This window comes from Epinephelus lanceolatus, chromosome 22 (assembly GCF_041903045.1).
Source record: "Epinephelus lanceolatus isolate andai-2023 chromosome 22, ASM4190304v1, whole genome shotgun sequence".
Classification (NCBI taxonomy): domain Eukaryota; kingdom Metazoa; phylum Chordata; class Actinopteri; order Perciformes; family Serranidae; genus Epinephelus; species Epinephelus lanceolatus.
Genome location: NC_135755.1, coordinates 13,332,047 through 13,351,625, shown reverse-complemented (window position 1 = coordinate 13,351,625; position 19,579 = coordinate 13,332,047). Strand labels below are relative to the sequence as shown.

At 42.6% G+C, this 19,579-nt stretch overlaps 1 protein-coding gene across 1 annotated transcript in view; it reads left to right on the top strand.

Annotated features, from left to right (window-relative positions):
• Positions 1–19,579, top strand: part of rbpjb (recombination signal binding protein for immunoglobulin kappa J region b) — a 99,092-nt gene that overhangs the window by 46,526 nt on the left and 32,987 nt on the right. The window contains exon 2 of the mRNA XM_033609858.2: positions 8,996–9,034. Coding sequence (XP_033465749.1) covers positions 8,996–9,034 — 39 coding nt within the window. The remainder of the gene's footprint in view (positions 1–8,995; positions 9,035–19,579) is intronic.

Here is a 19,579-nt window from a genome sequence, read left to right as displayed (position 1 = left end):
GATTAAGGACATGGATTTTTCTGCGTGCAGACAAAAAAGACAGACTTAAATTTGAATTTGTGAGGTCTTTATTGTTTTACACATTTTATCTTATTTAATTTATTTATGTTTCAATTTGTTTTTGTCAAAATGAGCTTGTCTGCGTAAAAGTTTCTGATGTTCATCATTTTTAAACCTACCACTGAACCAAATACTGTCTTTTACCTGCTGGCAAAATGTAGATTAACCTTACTCACTCGAATAACCATATTCCTACATAAAACCTGCCTCTGCAATGCTTGAATAGGAAAAAGATAATTTGTCCAAAATCGGTCTAAAATTTGGTTAAATAATATGTAGAAAATGTTTTAAAAAGCATTTAAGACTAGCTTTTTGAGAGCACTGCAGTCAGCAGCATGAAACAGGCTGCAATGTAACCACTTTCAGCAATTTGCGTCCAATAAGGTCCTCTTAATACGACAACGATTTCAACCGAAAACGGGAAACTTTAGTTGCGTTTTGGCTGATCGTTTTGAAAATGGGTTCTAGAGTGCAACTTATTGGAAACAACACCGTCTCCGTTGACTTTGAGACTTTTTGCACATGCGCATTACAGTTCCAGTCACTCGGTATTCGCGAGACAGTCGACCATCACAACAACAATGGCGGACTCCCAAGCTCTGTTTGTGCTGCTCAGCCTTTTGAATTTATCAACGCTTCTCCAGCAAAGTGTAGATTTACTGCTAGTAGGGTTGGGTCAGTATGAGAAAAAAAAAAACGGTCAGGTTTTTGTGAAAAACTGCATCAAGTCGGTAATAACGGATTTTCGCCACTTGGGGGTGCAATTGACTCATTTAAAATAAAAAACGACCATAGGATAACAGAGTGACAGTAACACGTTTTATTCCTTACAAATAAATTTTGCAGCTTACTCAATCAGTGCAAACAAGGGTTGCCTCCTTCGTCTGGCTTAAAGCCAAAGTGTTGCCATATTGGCGCATTCTTTGATTTCTTCAAGACTAAATTGTCCGCCATTATTGACTCCCCGTCACTGTTAAACAAACTCCAGGCTACAGTAGAAGCCTTGGCGCATGCGCACTCGCACCTCCTAGCTCAGTCCCCGCCCCACCCACACCCCCCTCTCTCTCCTGCTCGCTGTGCGCTTGGTGAAGAGGCAGACACAGGCTGTAAAATGACGTATGTGGTGCGGTCGGTCTTAAAAAAAAAAAAAAAAAAAAAAAAACAAGACGGAGTGCTGAACCAAATTGGTATTACCGAGAACCGACCCAACCCTAACTGCTAGCTTGTCGTCCGTCCAGACAAACGTTAGTGCGGTTGCCATTCTGTCTGTTAATACATCACCGCTCTATAGAAGGAATCGCATGTACATGTTTAATGACAAAGTTACACCGCAAACTACTGGCCTGGCATGTATACTACAGCATTTTTGGTTATTTTTGTGGATCCATGTGCACGGCGATTGTTATCAAAATGTTGTCGTCTGAACGTGGAAGTTTTTTCAAAACGAAAATGAGAAATGATTGCTTTTTTAGCAGATCGTTTTCATGTAAAGATGGCCTAAAATTGTTTGTTTTTGCCACTGACAGGCTCAGATTGTTGTTCTAAGTGTATGACAATATTATGGAAAGGATCCCTACAGACATAGACCTTTTTGTTGAAGAGTAAGACTGCTTTTGTTTCACTGGAAACAGCCCTGAAATCAGAACTGGCGCACCCACCAAACTCCATTTAAAAAAACAGTAATTTTACCATGTATAGAGTCAGCACATTTTCACATCTAACTGGGTGAATTAAGGGTTTATTTCAACCAAACCAAAGCTGATGATTATTGGAACAGTGCAAAGACAAACCAAGATAGGTTTAGAGTGATTTATTTTGCTTCTGTTGACTTAAAATAAATAGTGTGTTATAGGATGTTAAATTTGTTGTTTATTTAAATGGAGTCTGGTGGGTTTGGCGTGGTAATTTCTGGGCTGTTTCTGGTTAAACAAAAAGGATCTAACTCTTTAAAATAAAGGTCTATCTCTGTAGGGATCCTTTCCATAATGTTGTCAGACACTTAGAGTAAGAATCTGAGCCTGTCAGTGGCAAAAACAAACACTTTAAGTGGATGTTGGTGCACAAATGCCCCAAGTGATCACATTGCAGTCTGTTTTTTGGCTATGTCAGCAGTGCTCTCGCTGAATACTGGACCAGTTTTGAAAAATGTTGTCTCCGTTTGTGATTTAGGCACAAAAACATGTGAAACAAGGGTCTAGATTGAAAAACACTTACGTTACCCTTTAAATTTAAGTGTCTGATACCTGGTGACACCTTGTATTATCTTACTGGCGTTTGCTGTTGTTTAAAAGATATCGAGTAAACACAGCCATGCCTCTTTTGTGTTTATGTTCAGACATGTAGCTTCACCTCCCTCTCCTCTTTGCATATCCACCTCTAAATCCTTGAACTCAGTTTGTGCATGGATCCCATTCTCCCTCTCTCTGCTCTGCAACACGCTGTCCACTTCCTCCTCTGCCTCGCCTTTAATCTCACCCCACACTTTCCCCGCAGTATCCTCTCCTCCATCGCTCCTTGTTTGCAGTGGAGAGGAGGGGGGTGAGGTTTAGGAGGGGAGTAGAGAGCCGTCTGGAATCCATTAGCCAGTGGAGGCATCAGTGTTTCACTGTGGGAACCTTATTGATTGCCCTCCTTTATAATTATTCCACCTCCACTCCCTCCTTCTGGCTCTTGCACCAATCATGCTTTCACTTTCTCCTGCCCTTTCTCCCCTCTTTGCCTCTTTTTCCCTTGCTCTTCTATTTTCATCCCTCTATTTATGTTTGCATGCTCCTTTTTTTTTTAACTCGCACAGCGTGCCAAAACCCCGAACCAACCGGGCGACACACTATCTGTGTGTTTATTGATGGCATGTAAGATGTATTGACGTACTTATCAGCAGCATGCAACGCCACCACATCCTACACAGGGAGAAAGTCTGACTCACTCACACTCTGTGCCCAGCTTGTAGACACATGTACACACACACACACACACACACACACCTCTCTATACAGTCACCTCCACGTGCTGCATTCATGTACCTCCTCTTGATGCCAGCTTGTGCCATAACAGCACACATGACTCAGTATGTACAGTTTTAGGGAAAATGTGTGTGTGTTGTTGCTGCAAAAGATTTAAAATCATTACCTCTGCATGGCTGTAACATTTAAGGCCCTGAAAACATTTAATTTCAACGAGAACAAAAGGAAATTTGTGGTGTTGTTTTGCACTAAAGGAGCATTACAGTGGTGCGTCAGGGTGTCGTCGATGAGTGAGTATGGTCACATATCTGCACTCCTACAGTTTGTTATTGCTGCAGCACGAGGCTGATTGAACACTGTGGGGTTCAGCTAGTTTCTAACAAGCTCTGGTGATATTAACACATGGAGGTAATGCAAATGAGCGTGTTTGATGAGGTGGATTTAGAGCTGCAAGGAGTTATCGATCGAGAGAAATTAATCACTTTAGTCGTCTTTTAAGGAAGAAATTCCAAACTTAACTTGTCAGGTTTGGCGATATATCGATATTATATCATCATAATACGAGACTAGATATCGTCGTGAATTTTGGATTTTGGTAAGTGTTGTCTTTTCCTGGTTTTAAAGGCTGCATTACAGTAAAGTGATGTCATTTTCTGAACTTGCCAGACTGTACGATTATTTGCATTTACTCACTTAGTCATTACATCCACATTACTGATGATTATCAAGAATTTCATTGTGTAAATAATATGTAAAAACGCCAAAAGTCGACCCTACAATATTGTATAACTGAGAATATTTTATTGTCTGCATGTTATCCAGCCCTGTTTAATTTATCGATCGACAGATAAATTAAATCAGCAGCTGCTTTAATAATCGAATAATCGCGCTAGTCATCATTTTAAGGGGAAAAAATCCCGCTAACTTCTGTTTATGGCTTCTCAGATGTGAAGATGTGATGCTCTTTTTTGTCATACATGATGGTAAACTGAGTCTTTTGGAAGACATTTGAAGGTGTCACCTTGGTCTGTGGGAAATTACAATGGTATTTTTCACTTGAATTAAAAAAACAACTAGCTGACGAATTAATAACAAAAATAATTGTCAGTTTTAGTCCTAATTTGATTTGATTCTTGGTTCTTTTTGTCACGATTAAAGTCAAAATGGATTCTCGATTAGAGTTGCTACGATTTATCTAGTAGTTGTCAACTTGATTTGATAATCGATTTATTGGTTCAAGTCATTTTATATGGGAAAAAAAAAAAGTAAAACATCTCTGATTCCAGCTTCTTACATGTGAATATTTTCTTTACTCTTTTATGACAGTAAAGTGAATATCTATGGGTTGTGGACAAAACAAGACGTTGGACGACGTCATAGTCAGCTTTGGGAAACACTTCTTGATCAGCATTGCTCTTTAAGCACCCTTCTTTTTGTGCATAGACGTTCCAAGTAAATGGATATTTTTTTGAATTGATCTGGGCTTGTGAACCCTCTGCTGTCCTTTCTTGGTTGTCCATTGTATCGACGCACCCAAGATAAACTTTTTGTTGCCCTAAGTAGGCGCAGTTTCACAGTAGCCCTAAGACTTTGCAGTGTTTTCAGTGATCTGCTGTCTCCATTTTGTTTAACATGGCTAATTTTGCTGCGATCAACAGACTGACAGACATCCAAGCCAACACAGGAACATTTTCTGACCAAGATATTGATTCTATAATTTTCAAAAACACTGATTTTCTTGATGCCACTCAAGGACTGAAACATTTGCTGCTGTTTTTAATCACTTTTTATTATTTTTTGCACTTTGAGCACTTTTCTTTTCATGCTCAGATGTTCTAAATAGACATTTTCCTGCATTGATCTCAGCCTGTGAACCTGTTTTGTGGCTGTGCAGGTATCTCCTCTGCCGTCCTTTCTTGGTTCGCCATTTTATAAACCAAACAACTGATTGATTCAGCGAGAACATAATCAGCAGCAATGAAAACTATCATTAGTTGCAGCCCTATTCTTGATTCAATTAATAAAAAACAGGGCACCATTTTCTGACTCTTTCTCCTGTGTGCATCAGAAATAGAAATTTCTGAATCATTTACAGTTTTCAGTGTTTTTAGGTCAACGAATTTCAGAATGAAAGTTAACTGACAGTGAGGCCAACTGGTATTGATGAAGATGATGTGCAGGAGTCTGCATGTCAATAACTGACACACTGCTGTAGCTTTGGCTTTAGAGAAACTATATGAATTTATATTTTTGCACATTAGCGTGCTGCCAGTGCTTTCCGTCCTGCTTATCTGCCCTCTTTTCTGATTGCCCTGTTATGCTGTTTGTTTGCATGCTGTGTTTACCTGTTGGTACTCAGGGGGAAGTTGAAAGAGTGCAGGTCAGGCCGTGTTGCATGTAGCAGGTTTTACACGTCACTGCTTTACCAACATAAAGAAGAAGTTGACCAGATAACAGTCATCCTCAGCTGTGATATGTTGCAGGGTTACGGCCTTTTTCTGTACATTTGGTTTGAAGTGGTTTCTTTGCTTACATGCAATTTACGACTACGGGTGTTCAGATATGACTCAGTTACTGGTTCATCATATTTACAGCAGGCTGAATTTTACTTGAAGGGTCAAATAACCCCAATTACCTGTAGTGCTATTTATCAGTCTGGATTGTTTTGGTGTGAGTTGCTGAGTGTTGGAGATATCAGCCGTAGAGATGTCTGCCTACTCTCCAGTATAATAGAACTGGATGGCACTCAGCTTGTGGTGCTCAAAGCGCCAAAAATTACATTGGAAGAACTCAACAGCAATGTCTCTCAGTAGAAATCATGACCAGGTTACTCAAGATAATCCACAGACCTTGTTGTGAGCAGTTTTATGTAGGAACTATTTTCTTTCTACACCCACCATCCGTATCACCACGCAGAAGGAAGAGTGCATCTACTGCTAGCTCACCCAGCACCAACCTAAGGAGGACACTGGGGTGTAATGATACATTATTCTGATTCAGTGATGAGCAATCCCATATGATCGATGAAAAGCTAGAATACTGATAGGTATCGTCATCTTGAAGATGCACCTTTTGTTTGAAATTCCCACAGCATGACTGTGTCACCGTTTCACACCTCCTTCCTAAATGTTCAATAAGTGCTAGCGGCCTAGCGGTGTGCAGATAAATGAGGATGTTGTTGTACGTCAGTCACAGGCCCCTGAATTGAATGGAATCAATATCATATCATGACGGACTTTGATATCAGCAAATATTGTATAGTGTCTTCCAAAGAATTATATGGTGTCTAGGGATGCCGATTCTTGGCAGCTAACTGATTAATTAAATGCAGAGAATAGAGTGTGCCAGGGCTGACGTCAAAACCCGGAAGTTTAGCATCGCGCTGGTTCCCGGAAGAGAAAGTGAATGTGATTTTTGCATTGTGTTTTGGATTATGTCAGAAAATAAGCTCCATGGCTAACACAAGTTTATGATACTTACAGGTTTTGTTCAGCGAGATAATCTTCACATATGAACACCTTTCATACCACATTTGAAGCTTAAATGCGATCGCCAGAAGTAAAAAGCTAACGTTAGGCTTTAACGGACTACATGACTACTCCACGGTCGCGTGACTCTTTACATCACTGCCACAAAGCTTTCAACTGATTTCGGCCGCTTTATTTTAAAAACACTGTATAATGGGGAAATCGGACTGTTTAAGCTAAATAAGAATTTGTAATAGCGGACTGCCAGCGCTCTCGCCTGTTCGGGGGTGATGACGTTTAATGTCCCCAACAGGGTTTGTAGTCGTATTGAGCAACTTGTTAGCAACCACCTTTTTTATGACACGTAGAAGCTTCAAAATTCACAAGTAGGATATTTACTGCGTGTTTTATGTCGTAGAACAAAACCTGAAACTCGCTTAAGCTTTTGTTAACCACAGACCTTATTTGAGGCATTTTACCAAAATCCCATTCAAAAAACGTATTGACTTTTAGACAAGAGAACCGGAAGTGCTAAAAGCGCTAACGGAGTTCCGGGTTTACTGGCACACTCTATATATTTGACTGTTTAAGCATGTTGGTCTGTAGGTTAATTTTGCTAGTCTTCAGTCTACTGCACTGCGCACCACCCAGGTCTGATGGGAACTAGCTAGTGGTGCACTCACTCACGCAAATACTACTAGTCATGCCATCCTGACCCAACAGTGTTGCTGTGGAAACACAGTGGCTACCCGCAGGTCCCCCCACAGGTCGCTCCGTTGAGTAAGCGGCTAAGTTTTGAGCTGCTAACCTCCTTTAGCACTGTTAGCTCTGTCAACAGTGTCAGTGCAACGAGTGTTACTAACGTAGCTAACAATGCTAAATGGGTTTTGTGGCTCAAAATGAAGCCGCATACTCATTGGGGCCACCTGGGGGGAGACTGGAGGGTGACCACCATGTTTCTGCTACCGGAGTGGCGTTAGCAGCGGTAAAACAGAATGCTTTATGACCAGGGTCTCTAACCAAACTCCAGACTACATGAGCTTGACAACGTGTTTCTAAAGTATAACTTGGAAGTTTTTCTGTGGCTGTGGATTATCTTGAGTAACCAGATAATGATTTCCAGAAGGAAAGAGAAAATATGTATTTTTGATTTTGGGTTGAACTGTCCCTTTAAAGTCAACTTTCCACTCTAGTACAGATATAATGAATGAAGGTATATGATGCTGTCATCATAGAGGAAGTGAATGATTCATTGACAGTGAGGTCATGAGGATGTAAAGCTTGAAAGAGCAGAGCAGAAACTCAAAGTGAAACAAGCTGTCATGTCGGTGTCATCAACCCAGTTTTGCTGTTACATGACAGATCACCTCATGCTTTTCTGGCGTCCATGGTCTCATCACAGCCCCGACAAACACCTCTGACTGGTTGGTGGAAACACTTCTGGGAAAGTCGAACTGCACTTCCTGTGCGTCATGTGGGACAGCTGTACCTGCTGCAGACAAAATGCATATTTGGGCAGAGACAGAACGCCCTCAGATACTAATGTTTCACTAAAACTTTTAATTCATGTGACAAGCCTTTCATGTAATTATGTGCTAAATGATGAAAGAGGTTGTTTTCGGTCGCCTCAATTTGAGACAAACAGTGAGGCTTTTGTCATGTTAGTATCTCAGTCTACGTGTTCGGTTGAGCAGCACAGTGCCCTCTGCTTTTAATAATCCCTTTCAAGTGTTTTCATGTTGTATATTTTGGCACACATTACGGCAAATTAGCATAAAAATGTAAATTAATCAGTCTCCTTGTTAAAGAGGGATTTTTACCACCCACTGCCCATTTGTAAAACACTATGACGTACCTCGTATCCTGAATACAGAAGTGTTTACTCTGCTATGTCCCAGCGGCATCGTCTTTTTTAAAATGCTGCATGTTGCCTCAGACCAAGAGAAATCTGCCGTTGGCGATTATGCACCATTGAACTGGAAGAGCCGTCAGGAAATTATCAAGTCAGATGCATTTTTACAATTCAGATTAGTGCACGAGGCCTGAAAGCTGCTGTTATCGGGTTGTTACGTTTTTATTAGTGTTTTACACTTAATGGATTTAGCACCATATGGTCGAACACGAGGTCTGTATCTCCACAACTACGACTTATTATTTCAAGCTGTTAAAACCTAGATAAGAAGATCCACACCTTTATTCAATGTGGTGTTGGCCATCTCGGCTCCTGCACCTGAAACACGAGGAGCTTCTTGTGTCGATGCACGACCTGTTTAAACGTGCCACGGTTTGAATAAAGCTCCGTACACCTGCTTTAACCTGCCTGCTGATGCCTACACGTCCTGTCACCTGCCTTTATTTGAGCACAGTGCCACTACACACTGCCAAGGCCGCGGTGACAAACGTGTGTGTACGTGCACTATTGTGTAACGCAGTGTTTACTCTGTGTGTGTTTGTGGTTGATAACCAGCCCACTCATGTTTTCTTCTCACTCTGTGTCTTTTGCAGGAAGTTCGGGGAGCGCCCTCAGCCACTGCGCCTAACAAGGTGAGTGTGCACATACACACGTACTCTGTTGTCATGGTGGTTTTTGTCTGGCCGTGTGTTTACTATAGACATTTGAGTCTCTCCCGCCTCTGAGGAAAATGTCAGCAGATTTTTGAGAAACGCTAAATGTGCGGGAGGTAAAAACTGACTGTCACAACAACATTTGGGTACACAAAAACACCACCAAACATTGAACAACATATCAATACACACACAATGCACAAACACCACCAGTGGAAAACCTCTTCCACTCCACCCCTCCCTACCATAGACCCATTTTTATCTTTTTTATGGGGGACATGAAATAATTAAGGGGAGATAGCAGGTCATCAGTCTCTGTCTCATCTGCAAGCTGGGAACCTGAAGATTAATTTGAATAAGCTCAGCACTGTGTATCAAGTTTTTTTTAAATATTATAATAACAGTGCTTAAAAAATCCCTGAAATTCAAATGAGTTTTATTCATTATAATGAAATTACTCAGAATCAGAAATCATTCAGCTTTTCTTTTTTTCTTTTTTTAAATTCTGACACGTCACCGCCTCGTGCTGCGCTCTCCCTCCCCTTGATGACATCCCGTCCGACATCGTATTTTATTCTTTCTTCTTTTAACTCGTAAAACTCTGGTAAAACCAGTCGGCCCATGCTGACATGACAGAACGTAACACACTTTACTCAACAAGTCTGCTTTTCACTGTGACTTGTTTTCGTGTCTCTTCAGCTGTGAGCTGATGTTAAAGCTCCGCCGAAAACTGAAAGTGAAGTTTAAGTTCCATCTGGCATCATTTCACCTCACAACTTTTAGATGGTACTATGACGCTGAAATGTTTTGTTGAGGATTTTATAGTTATTCCTAAAAAGAGTTGGATGAGTAACTAGTCGCTGAAAAGAGAGACCGTGATCGCATCGTTTGTATAGGTCAGTGTTTAATAAAAAAGAAAATGAAAAATAGTGCTTAAAAAAGGACTTAAATTTTATTTTGTGATGTCTGTATGAACCCTAATAATAAACATTGTGTTTTGGTTAGATGCATATTAAAACTTTGAAAGTTTAAAGTGTATAGGGGCTTAGAATATTATGATGGAAGTAAATGATGGCCACTCCCATGCTCTATTATGTCTTGCAAGTTTTTGCAGCAATTTTTTTGGGTTGATACCATTTGTTACTCAGATTTGGTGCTAAATTAAAACATTTTTTAACTCTCAAGAATTGATAAAAATGGCTAAATTCCCTTTAAAATACCACATTCAGACACCAAGACTCTTAGGAACACCATGGAAAAATCTGTGCTGTGATTTGGTATCAAAAACTTTTGAGATTTGGAGATTTTGACGCGTCCCACACTGTTGGCAGTAGTTGGCCCGGAGTTGTAGGTGAATGAAATACCACTGATTGGCAGTTCAGCTCAGTGCACAAGTAGAGAAACAAAGTGAGGAACGTAAACAAAAAGCTAAAGTCAAAAGGGAGTGAGATTGTGTGTGTGTGTGTGTGTGAGAGGAAGGGCTAGGTTAAGCCGGGCTACAGATGTGTCATTCTCGCTTACTGTTCATTTATCAGTGTGTATACTTGGAAAGAGTACTTACATATGTGTCCTGTTGGTCTTCCAGTTTTCTTTTTTGAATGATGAATACAGACTACTGCTGCCTGCTGGTATGGAGAGTCATTTCCTCGCATACCGGCGCAGAACTTATTTGCTCATTGGTCGTTGGCTGTAGTCTTTGCGGCATGTCCAGGTGCAACTTTCTGGCTGAGACACAGTCTATGTGAGTCGGCCTTTGTAGCCCCTAGTTCTTTGATATCAATTTGGTGAGTGTGGGCCTTAAAGCCCACTCCCTGAAAGACTGTAACGTTGACCGAGGATAGTGGCGTCCCCTCTGAATGGTAGAGGTTAAGACATTCACGTCGACATCAAAATCATTGCCAATCATCGTCACCAACAGAATTTGACAGGGATCCTGATTTTCTAACAGTGTTACAAGGTGTCTTTAAAAATCTATAATCAGATTAGCGCAGAGCTCTGGTATGAAAAGTCGTCCACCTTTTTCTCATTATCGTTCTGTACGCATTTGGTAGAGGCCCATCAAAAACATTTTGATTTCTGACTGGTTTCATGCAACACATCAAACTGACGATGAGCTCATTCCTGGTGGTGATGCATATGAAGTTAGAAATGCATCTGCATTGACCGCAACATAAATATATTGCAGATCGGCTGCTTGTTGTTGCCACAATAACAACAGCAGCTTGTTAACCTAGCAAAACAACATTACATGCGTAGTTTTACTGTGTGATTCTGGCCCGGTCGTCCATGTTTCCACCAGCTGTTATCTGTTGACCCCTGCTCCATGACATCATGTGCTCTGCGATTGATTGTTTATTAGTTAGATCTGTGTAGTTTTTCCTCTTGAGGCACGCTTTGCTTGTGTTGAAATGAACACCATGTCTCGCAGTTGTTTGTAGGAAGCCAGAGAAAACGATAAATCGCCTTTTCCGAGGACTCGCAGTCTAAACTTGTGCTCTGGTCTGTGCGCTGTGTTCAGCAGAGCTTCTACTCACAGTGCTGCAAGTTTTTGATTATTCTGTCTCTCTAATGTTTGTTCCAAGTCATTTGGAGCAACATTTGGGTGAACACATAACGTTGATGGATGTTGTGGTTTGCCCTGGACGTGTGTGTGTGTGTGTGTGTGTGTGTGTGTGTGCACTTGTTTGCTGGTTGGTGTCTCTCTTTGTTACTGGGAACGGGCACTGCCTGTGTGTGTGCATGTGTTCGTCCTTTGCGCGTGGCGCTCAGCGGGGAAAATGAGGGGTTGCATACTGCCTGGAACAGCCTAGCATGGTTTTGGAAAAAAGGGGCCCCAGCACCTTTTGATGTGTCCCCCTCTTCATTCATGTGCTGCCAGTCCGCTGGCTTGCACCGGCCCCTCCATTTGTCTGATGGTTTCGATGGCCAGAAATATGACGGACACAAAACACTCTTTACCCAGCAGCCCAGAGTGTGTGTGTGTCTATGTGCCCCTGTGTATCGCGGTGTTGTGTTCTTTGTGTGTGTCGCTTTGTATCTGGCTCAGTGTCCTCATGTCTGCATGTTCACTCACACCCCCCTCTTCTTCTCATGGCAACAACAGCCCCACGATTTTCTGTCAGGCAGCAGCACAGACAGCTAAAACAGCGCACCGTCCTGCAGGGGCTTTTTAGGGCAGCTAAAGCTCTGGGTCCTGCAGGGCCGCCCTGTCAGGAAGGCTACTCGACTGGAAATACAATACATGACACACATACACTGGAAATGAGCGCTCACAGGCACGCACACACACACACACACACACATCTGAGATTGAGACACGCGCACAAATCTGCACACAAACAGACACAACACATGAACATAGAGGCTGGATAAGCTGCCTCCTCTGTTGGGGGAGCCGCCCCTTCAAGGGCTTATTCTCCCAAACAACAGGGGAAGGGCCAGCTCTGCAGAATCCATCGCCTCAGATGGAAACGCTCAATATACACAGCTTTGAGTTCAACACTTGTTTGTCAAAAGGGACGAAATTCAGACTGAAATAAAACCCTGATGACCATTAATTTGTGCCAGGCTATTGTTTGGTCTGGGAGTGCATACTGGGAATTAAAATGTTTTGTTCTTAAAACATGTTTCCTCCAATCTTTGATTGATGATTTGAATTTCTTTTCCAGGCCTTGAAAATATCATGTTCATAGGCACAGTCGTGCACGTAAAAGTTGAGCTGTGCTCGCAATTCTCAGCTTTACATACACTTAAAGGCCCCGGACACGCCAACATCAAAGAGTTACTGTCCGTTCACACCAGAAGCTTCCAAAGAGGCAAAGTCTCTCACGGACATCCAAGAAGCACGACTGTCAAAAAGCTTTGCACGCTCTAGTCGCTCATCACGTGAATCATTGAACATTCGATCGTGCTTGTCAATTTAAAGGAGCAGCTAAGCGGACTACTGGCTTGAAAGCAGTGTAGTTGCTGCTTGCTGTTGTCCAGTCAAAAAGCTCATAGTTGGCCAACAGAAAGTTATGTTTGGTCAATGAAAACAGAAAACGTATGTCATCCCATTCAAACCAAGCAAGGAAGACTTTCATGCTACGTCGCAACATTAGCCCGCAATTTTCTCCTCTATTAATAACATTACACACTTTAAAACTCACCAGACCAACCAACTACCTCCACGATGCGATCCCAAGCCTCATTCTTTTTATTTTGGTCTCCATAACAAACAGCGACACATTATAAAGGACTGAGTGGGCGCAAACGCATGTAATAAACTTCTCGATATCCATTGTCGGAACAAGTGTGCTGTAGGAACCAAAGTTACATGGCTTGTTCTCTGGGACCCACTTCATCGAAGCACATCAGCATTCCGATTGGTTGTCGCCGAACCGCGTCAGAGCTCATTACCATAAAGTTAAACGAATTTTAACTCCCCTCCGGAGCCACTGTGGTCACTTTGGTCGCCCAAGGCGCTCAAGTCTCCGTGCTGTCATTGAAAATGAATGACTTCCGCCGTTTTGGAAGCTCTGGTCGCTTTTGGTGTGAACATACAGTTAGAGCCGATAAAGGCTGATGGTTGCATTGCCTCCTGTTGCCTGTGGCTCAGCCAAAAAGTTGCACTTGAACACACTGTGAGGACTGTGGCCAGGGGCTAGCTAGCACGTACGTTCTGGACCTGCACGAGAGGAAATAACTCTCTATACCAGCAGGAGGCGGTAGTCTGTTGTCGTCATTCAATAAGGGAAAATGGAAATCCCAACAGGATGGATTCAAGTTGCTAGTTAGCCAGTTAGCACATGAGTAACACAACCTGGTGTTGGAAGAACAAAACATATTCACCGTGTTGCCAAACAGTAACACAAACAGTTACGAACTGTTTCTGCTAAAGAGCTCAATGACTAAAAAAATAATCTAACCTCATATAAAGAGTTTGTTTTCATCTCACGCCCTCTTGACATTAGCCGAAAGTTTGCGGTGCTCACTGCTACAACGTTGATTCAACTTGCTGGATTGGTGGAAAAACACCCGACAAAGGCCGAGTGGTGCCAATGGTGCAGGACACACCGCCAGTACAGGGGCGATGGATGCTCTCCGACAGCCTGACATTGACCAACAGCCGAACGAACTACCATTTTTTTACTTGATACAATACAAATTTGGAACTGTCGGAGGGTTAAGTTGGATATTCGATGGACATTTACTCCGAACCCAGCGCTGTCTTCTTTCTCCATTCCACCTGATGTTGGCAGTAGGAGGACGGTTAGCTCGCCTACCAGCCCACTTTTTAACTGCAAGGGGGCTTAGGGATCGTCATTGTGTTACAGTTTAAAGACCCAGTGTGAAGGGTTGAGGGGTATACAGTACAGGCCAAAAATTTTGGACACACCTTCTCATTCAATGCGTTTTCTTTATTTTCATGACTATTTACATTGTAGATTCTCACTGAAGGCATCAAAACTATGAATGAACACATGTGGAGTTATGTACTTAACAAAAAAAGGTGAAATAACTGAAAACATGTTTTATATTCTAGTTTCTTCAAAATAGCCACCCTTTGCTCTGATTACTGCTTTGCACACTCTTGGCATTCTCTCCATGAGCTTCAAGAGGTAGTCACCTGAAATGGTTTTCCAACAGTCTTGAAGGAGTTCCCAGAGGTGTTTAGCACTTGTTGGCCCCTTTGCCTTCACTCTGCGGTCCAGCTCACCCCAAACCATCTGGATTGGGTTCAGGTCCGGTGACTGTGGAGGCCAGGTCATCTGCCGCAGCACTCCATCACTCTCCTTCTTGGTCAAATAGCCCTTACACAGCCTGGAGGTGTGTTTGGGGTCATTGTCCTGTTGAAAAATAAATGATCGTCCAACTAAACGCAAACCGGATGGGATGGCATGTCGCTGCAGGATGCTGTGGTAGCCATGCTGGTTCAGTGTGCCTTCAATTTTGAATAAATCCCCAACAGTGTCACCAGCAAAACACCCCGACACCATCACACCTCAAAGGGGCCAACAAGTGCTGAACACCTCTGGGAACTCCTTCAAGACTGTTGGAAAACCATTTCAGGTGACTACCTCTTGAAGCTCATGGAGAGAATGCCAAGAGTGTGCAAAGCAGTAATCAGAGCAAAGGGTGGCTATTTTGAAGAAACTAGAATATAAAACATGTTTTCAGTTATTTCACCTTTTTTTGTTAAGTACATAACTCCACATGTGTTCATTCATAGTTTTGATGCCTTCAGTGAGAATCTACAATGTAAATAGTCATGAAAATAAAGAAAACGCATTGAATGAGAAGGTGTGTCCAAACTTTTGGCCTGTACTGTATATTGGCAGAAATGGAATATGATAGTAAGTGTGGTGTCTTTAGTGTAGAAGTGCGGATAAAGAAGGTCAAATACACCAGTAAAAAATGGCGCAGATAGCTTTCAGAGTTACCTGCACAAGTACATGTACCCAGGAAAAAGTATTAACTCCACTTTCTCAAAGTCACAATATCTCTTTAATCTACCTTTCAGCTTATATGAATAATAAAAATTTGTTTTCTCCCCCTCACTGTCTGTTGATGCTGCGGGCTGTTAGACAACCCACACTTTCATCACTGTGACTGTTTACCTGCTGTTTTTAGGTGGTAACATATCAGAGCTCACATCTTGCACACGTTGTCGCAAGATCCTGTCGTTTTAGGCAACTTCCTATCAGTGTTTTAGAGGCTCACGGGGGCCTCGTGGAGGTCACACATCAAACACGGAACTGGCACTTGTGTGTGGGTCACTGATACACCGCTAGATTCACACATGGAGGTGGTGTAAAAGAAGTGTGAGCGGCCTGAAGTCGCCGATTGTTCACGTCTTAACCCAAGCCTGACACTACGGATGTGTGTAATCTACGTTTTGTGATGCACAAGGGCGCACACTAATTGCAGTCTGATCATCTTAATTGAGCTATTTCACAGTGTGTGTGTGTGTGTGTGTGTGTGTGTGAGAGTATGCCCCTCCACGGTGTGTGTGTGTGTGTGTGTTCACAGGGGGTCTTGTGACAGTCCGCTCTGCTGTAGACGCTGTGGCAGATGTACAGGACAGATGCCTGTCTGCTCTGCTGCATCTGTAGCCCGGCTTAACCTAGCCCCTCCTCACACACACACACACACACACACTCACACACACACTGGGCCGACCCCCGTAGTGCCTGCTGTTGAATATTTGTCTCTTTTTGTAAATCTGTCTGGCACATTTTTGTCTCACTTGTCGCGCATTTCCTTTTTTTTCCAGCCTCTCTCTGTCGGGTTTATCTCTCACTTCATCTTTCTTCCTCATTCCATATCGCCTCCTCTTCCTCTCTTTTACTCGCATTAGCCGAATGCCCTTTCGCACATTTAATAAGAACGAAACCTGTCGCTCAGATAAAGTTCCCCTGCTTTCTTGTCCACCACGTTTGTGCGCTCTCTGCGTCGGCTCAGCTCCTCTTCACTTGTATTACCTACATGTTGCATATGCACACACATATATGACCTAAATATGTGTGCATGTGTCTTGTTAGTTCACTGTAACAGGCAGGTGAACAGCCTCCGTCTGCATCACAAATCTTCTTGGATTGCAGCAGCTGCCAAACCACCAGCTTTGCAGATATTTTTTCTTGCTTAGACGCATGGCTGCTTTGTCATTGTTTGTTCCTGGTTGTGTGCTCCTTTTTGTATTACATGTGGATGTGGCTTTGTGTGTTTCAGTTAAAATTAAAGTGCCCATTACCCTCACTTCCTGTCTGTGATGAAGTCTGATGCAACAGGGCATTGATTTCTCCCTCTCGTTTTATTTGAATTTGTTTATCATGTCCTTTATGTTGTGTCTGGCCAAACAACTTTTGAGCGTTCAAATTCTACCATCCACTCGATAGATGGTTAGTGAAGCAAATCTCCCAGTCGTTTGCGTGTTTAAGCAGCGTTCAGTGAGAGTACGGTGCTAATTTTGTACCCTGATCTGCACGCTACTCTTGCATAGGAAGCCATGCCCTGGTCACCGTCGCTCTCACTTCTCCTTCCCATCTTTGATTCTCAGGAAGAGACCTAATCTCTGTCATCTGTCTCTAACTTGCACTCTCTAACACTTTGTCTTCATAAACTCTTGTTGTCTGAAATTACTTGATGAGTTTTGAGATTGTCGCTCATTGCTGGAAACATTTCCTTTTCCGATTACCTTCATGACGGTATGTCATTAGTGAAAGGGCAGTACTGTTGTTTGACATAATCAGAGTCATACTTGCTTTCAACCATGTCGTCGAGTTAGTTTGCTGTCTCTCAAGTCAAGGATGCTTCCTTGGTCAGGTCCTACAGAGGCTAGGCAAGACTTTCTCCTAGCATTCGGTGAACACACACTGGAACAGGCTAGAGAGTGTCCAGGTGTGCGTCATTGATGAGGCCCTGCCTTAAATTTCAGCAAATCATGCACAAAGAATTGTGGATACTTCACACCCGCCAAGGATACAAACATGCATCCCTGAAAGTTCTCTAAAGGAAGGACTCGGTCCTCGTGGAATTCAAACCATCCTTGACACTGGAACAGTTCTTTAGTGGGTTTGAGCGATGTAGCCTTCCTCAACTTTGAGAAGCATCATCCGTCAAGTAGTTGTCCGTTAGTCACTCACTCTGTTACAGAAACGGGCACTTTAAAATAGAAGCTCAGTGCTGGAAATTCACTGTACATCAAAATAAGGTGTGTTCTTACAAACTTGACATGAACGCGAATCACTTGCACTCGTAACTTAGGCTGCAGCCTGATGTGCACCTCCCCAAACTACAGGTCATGGCATACCTCCTGTCTATTATTGTAAGCTGAAACCATCTCCCTCAGTGGAAACAAAGCTTTTATTTACTAATAAATTGTGAAGACAATAAAGCTTCCACAAATTAGCTGGCTTCATATGAGCAGAGGAAATCTCCGCTCGTCGCTAGGCTAATTTATACAATGTAAAATGCCATAGGCTTGTGCTAATAATGTTAGCATATTATATTTGTTTGGATACAGTACAGGCCAAAAGTTTTGGACACACCTTCTCATTCAATGCGTTTTCTTTATTTTCATGACTATTTACATTGTAGATTCTCACTGAAGGCATCAAAACTATGAATGAACACATGTGGAGTTATGTACTTAACAAAAAAAGGTGAAATAACTGAAAACATGTTTTATATTCTAGTTTCTTCAAAATAGCCACCCTTTGCTCTGATTACTGCTTTGCACACTCTTGGCATTCTCTCCATGAGCTTCAAGAGGTAGTCACCTGAAATGGTTTCCACTTCACAGGTGTGCCTTATCAGGGTTAATTAGTGGAATTTCTTGCTTTATCAATGGGGTTGGGACCATCAGTTGTGTTGTGCAGAAGTCAGGTTAATACACAGCCGACAGCCCTATTGGACAACTGTTAAAATTCATATTATGGCAAGAACCAATCAGCTAACTAAAGAAAAACCAGTGGCCATCATTACTTTAAGAAATGAAGGTCAGTCAGTCCGGAAAATTGCAAAAACTTTAAATGTGTCCCCAAGTGGAGTCGCAAAAACCATCAAGCGCTACAACGAAACTGGCACACATGAGGACCGACCCAGGAAAGGAAGACCAAGAGTCACCTCTGCTTCTGAGGATAAGTTCATCCGAGTCACCAGCCTCAGAAATCGCAAGTTAACAGCAGCTCAGATCAGAGACCAGATGAATGCCACACAGAGTTCTAGCAGCAGACCCATCTCTAGAACAACTGTTAAGAGGAGACTGCGCGAATCAGGCCTTCATGGTCAAATAGCTGCTAGGAAACCACTGCTAAGGAGAGGCAACAAGCAGAAGAGATTTGTTTGGGCCAAGAAACACAAGGAATGGACATTAGACCAGTGGAAATCTGTGCTTTGGTCTGATGAGTCCAAATTTGAGATCTTTGGTTCCAACCGCCGTGTCTTTGTGAGACGCAGAAAAGGTGAACGGATGGATTCCACATGCCTGGTTCCCACTGTGAAGCATGGAGGAGGAGGTGTGATGGTGTGGGGGTGTTTTGCTGGTGACACTGTTGGGGATTTATTCAAAATTGAAGGCACACTGAACCAGCATGGCTACCACAGCATCCTGCAGCGACATGCCATCCCATCCGGTTTGCGTTTAGTTGGACCATCATTTATTTTTCAACAGGACAATGACCCCAAACACACCTCCAGGCTGTGTAAGGGCTATTTGACCAAGAAGGAGAGTGATGGAGTGCTGCGGCAGATGACCTGGCCTCCACAGTCACCGGACCTGAACCCAATCCAGATGGTTTGGGGTGAGCTGGACCGCAGAGTGAAGGCAAAGGGGCCAACAAGTGCTGAACACCTCTGGGAACTCCTTCAAGACTGTTGGAAAACCATTTCAGGTGACTACCTCTTGAAGCTCATGGAGAGAATGCCAAGAGTGTGCAAAGCAGTAATCAGAGCAAAGGGTGGCTATTTTGAAGAAACTAGAATATAAAACATGTTTTCAGTTATTTCACCTTTTTTTGTTAAGTACATAACTCCACATGTGTT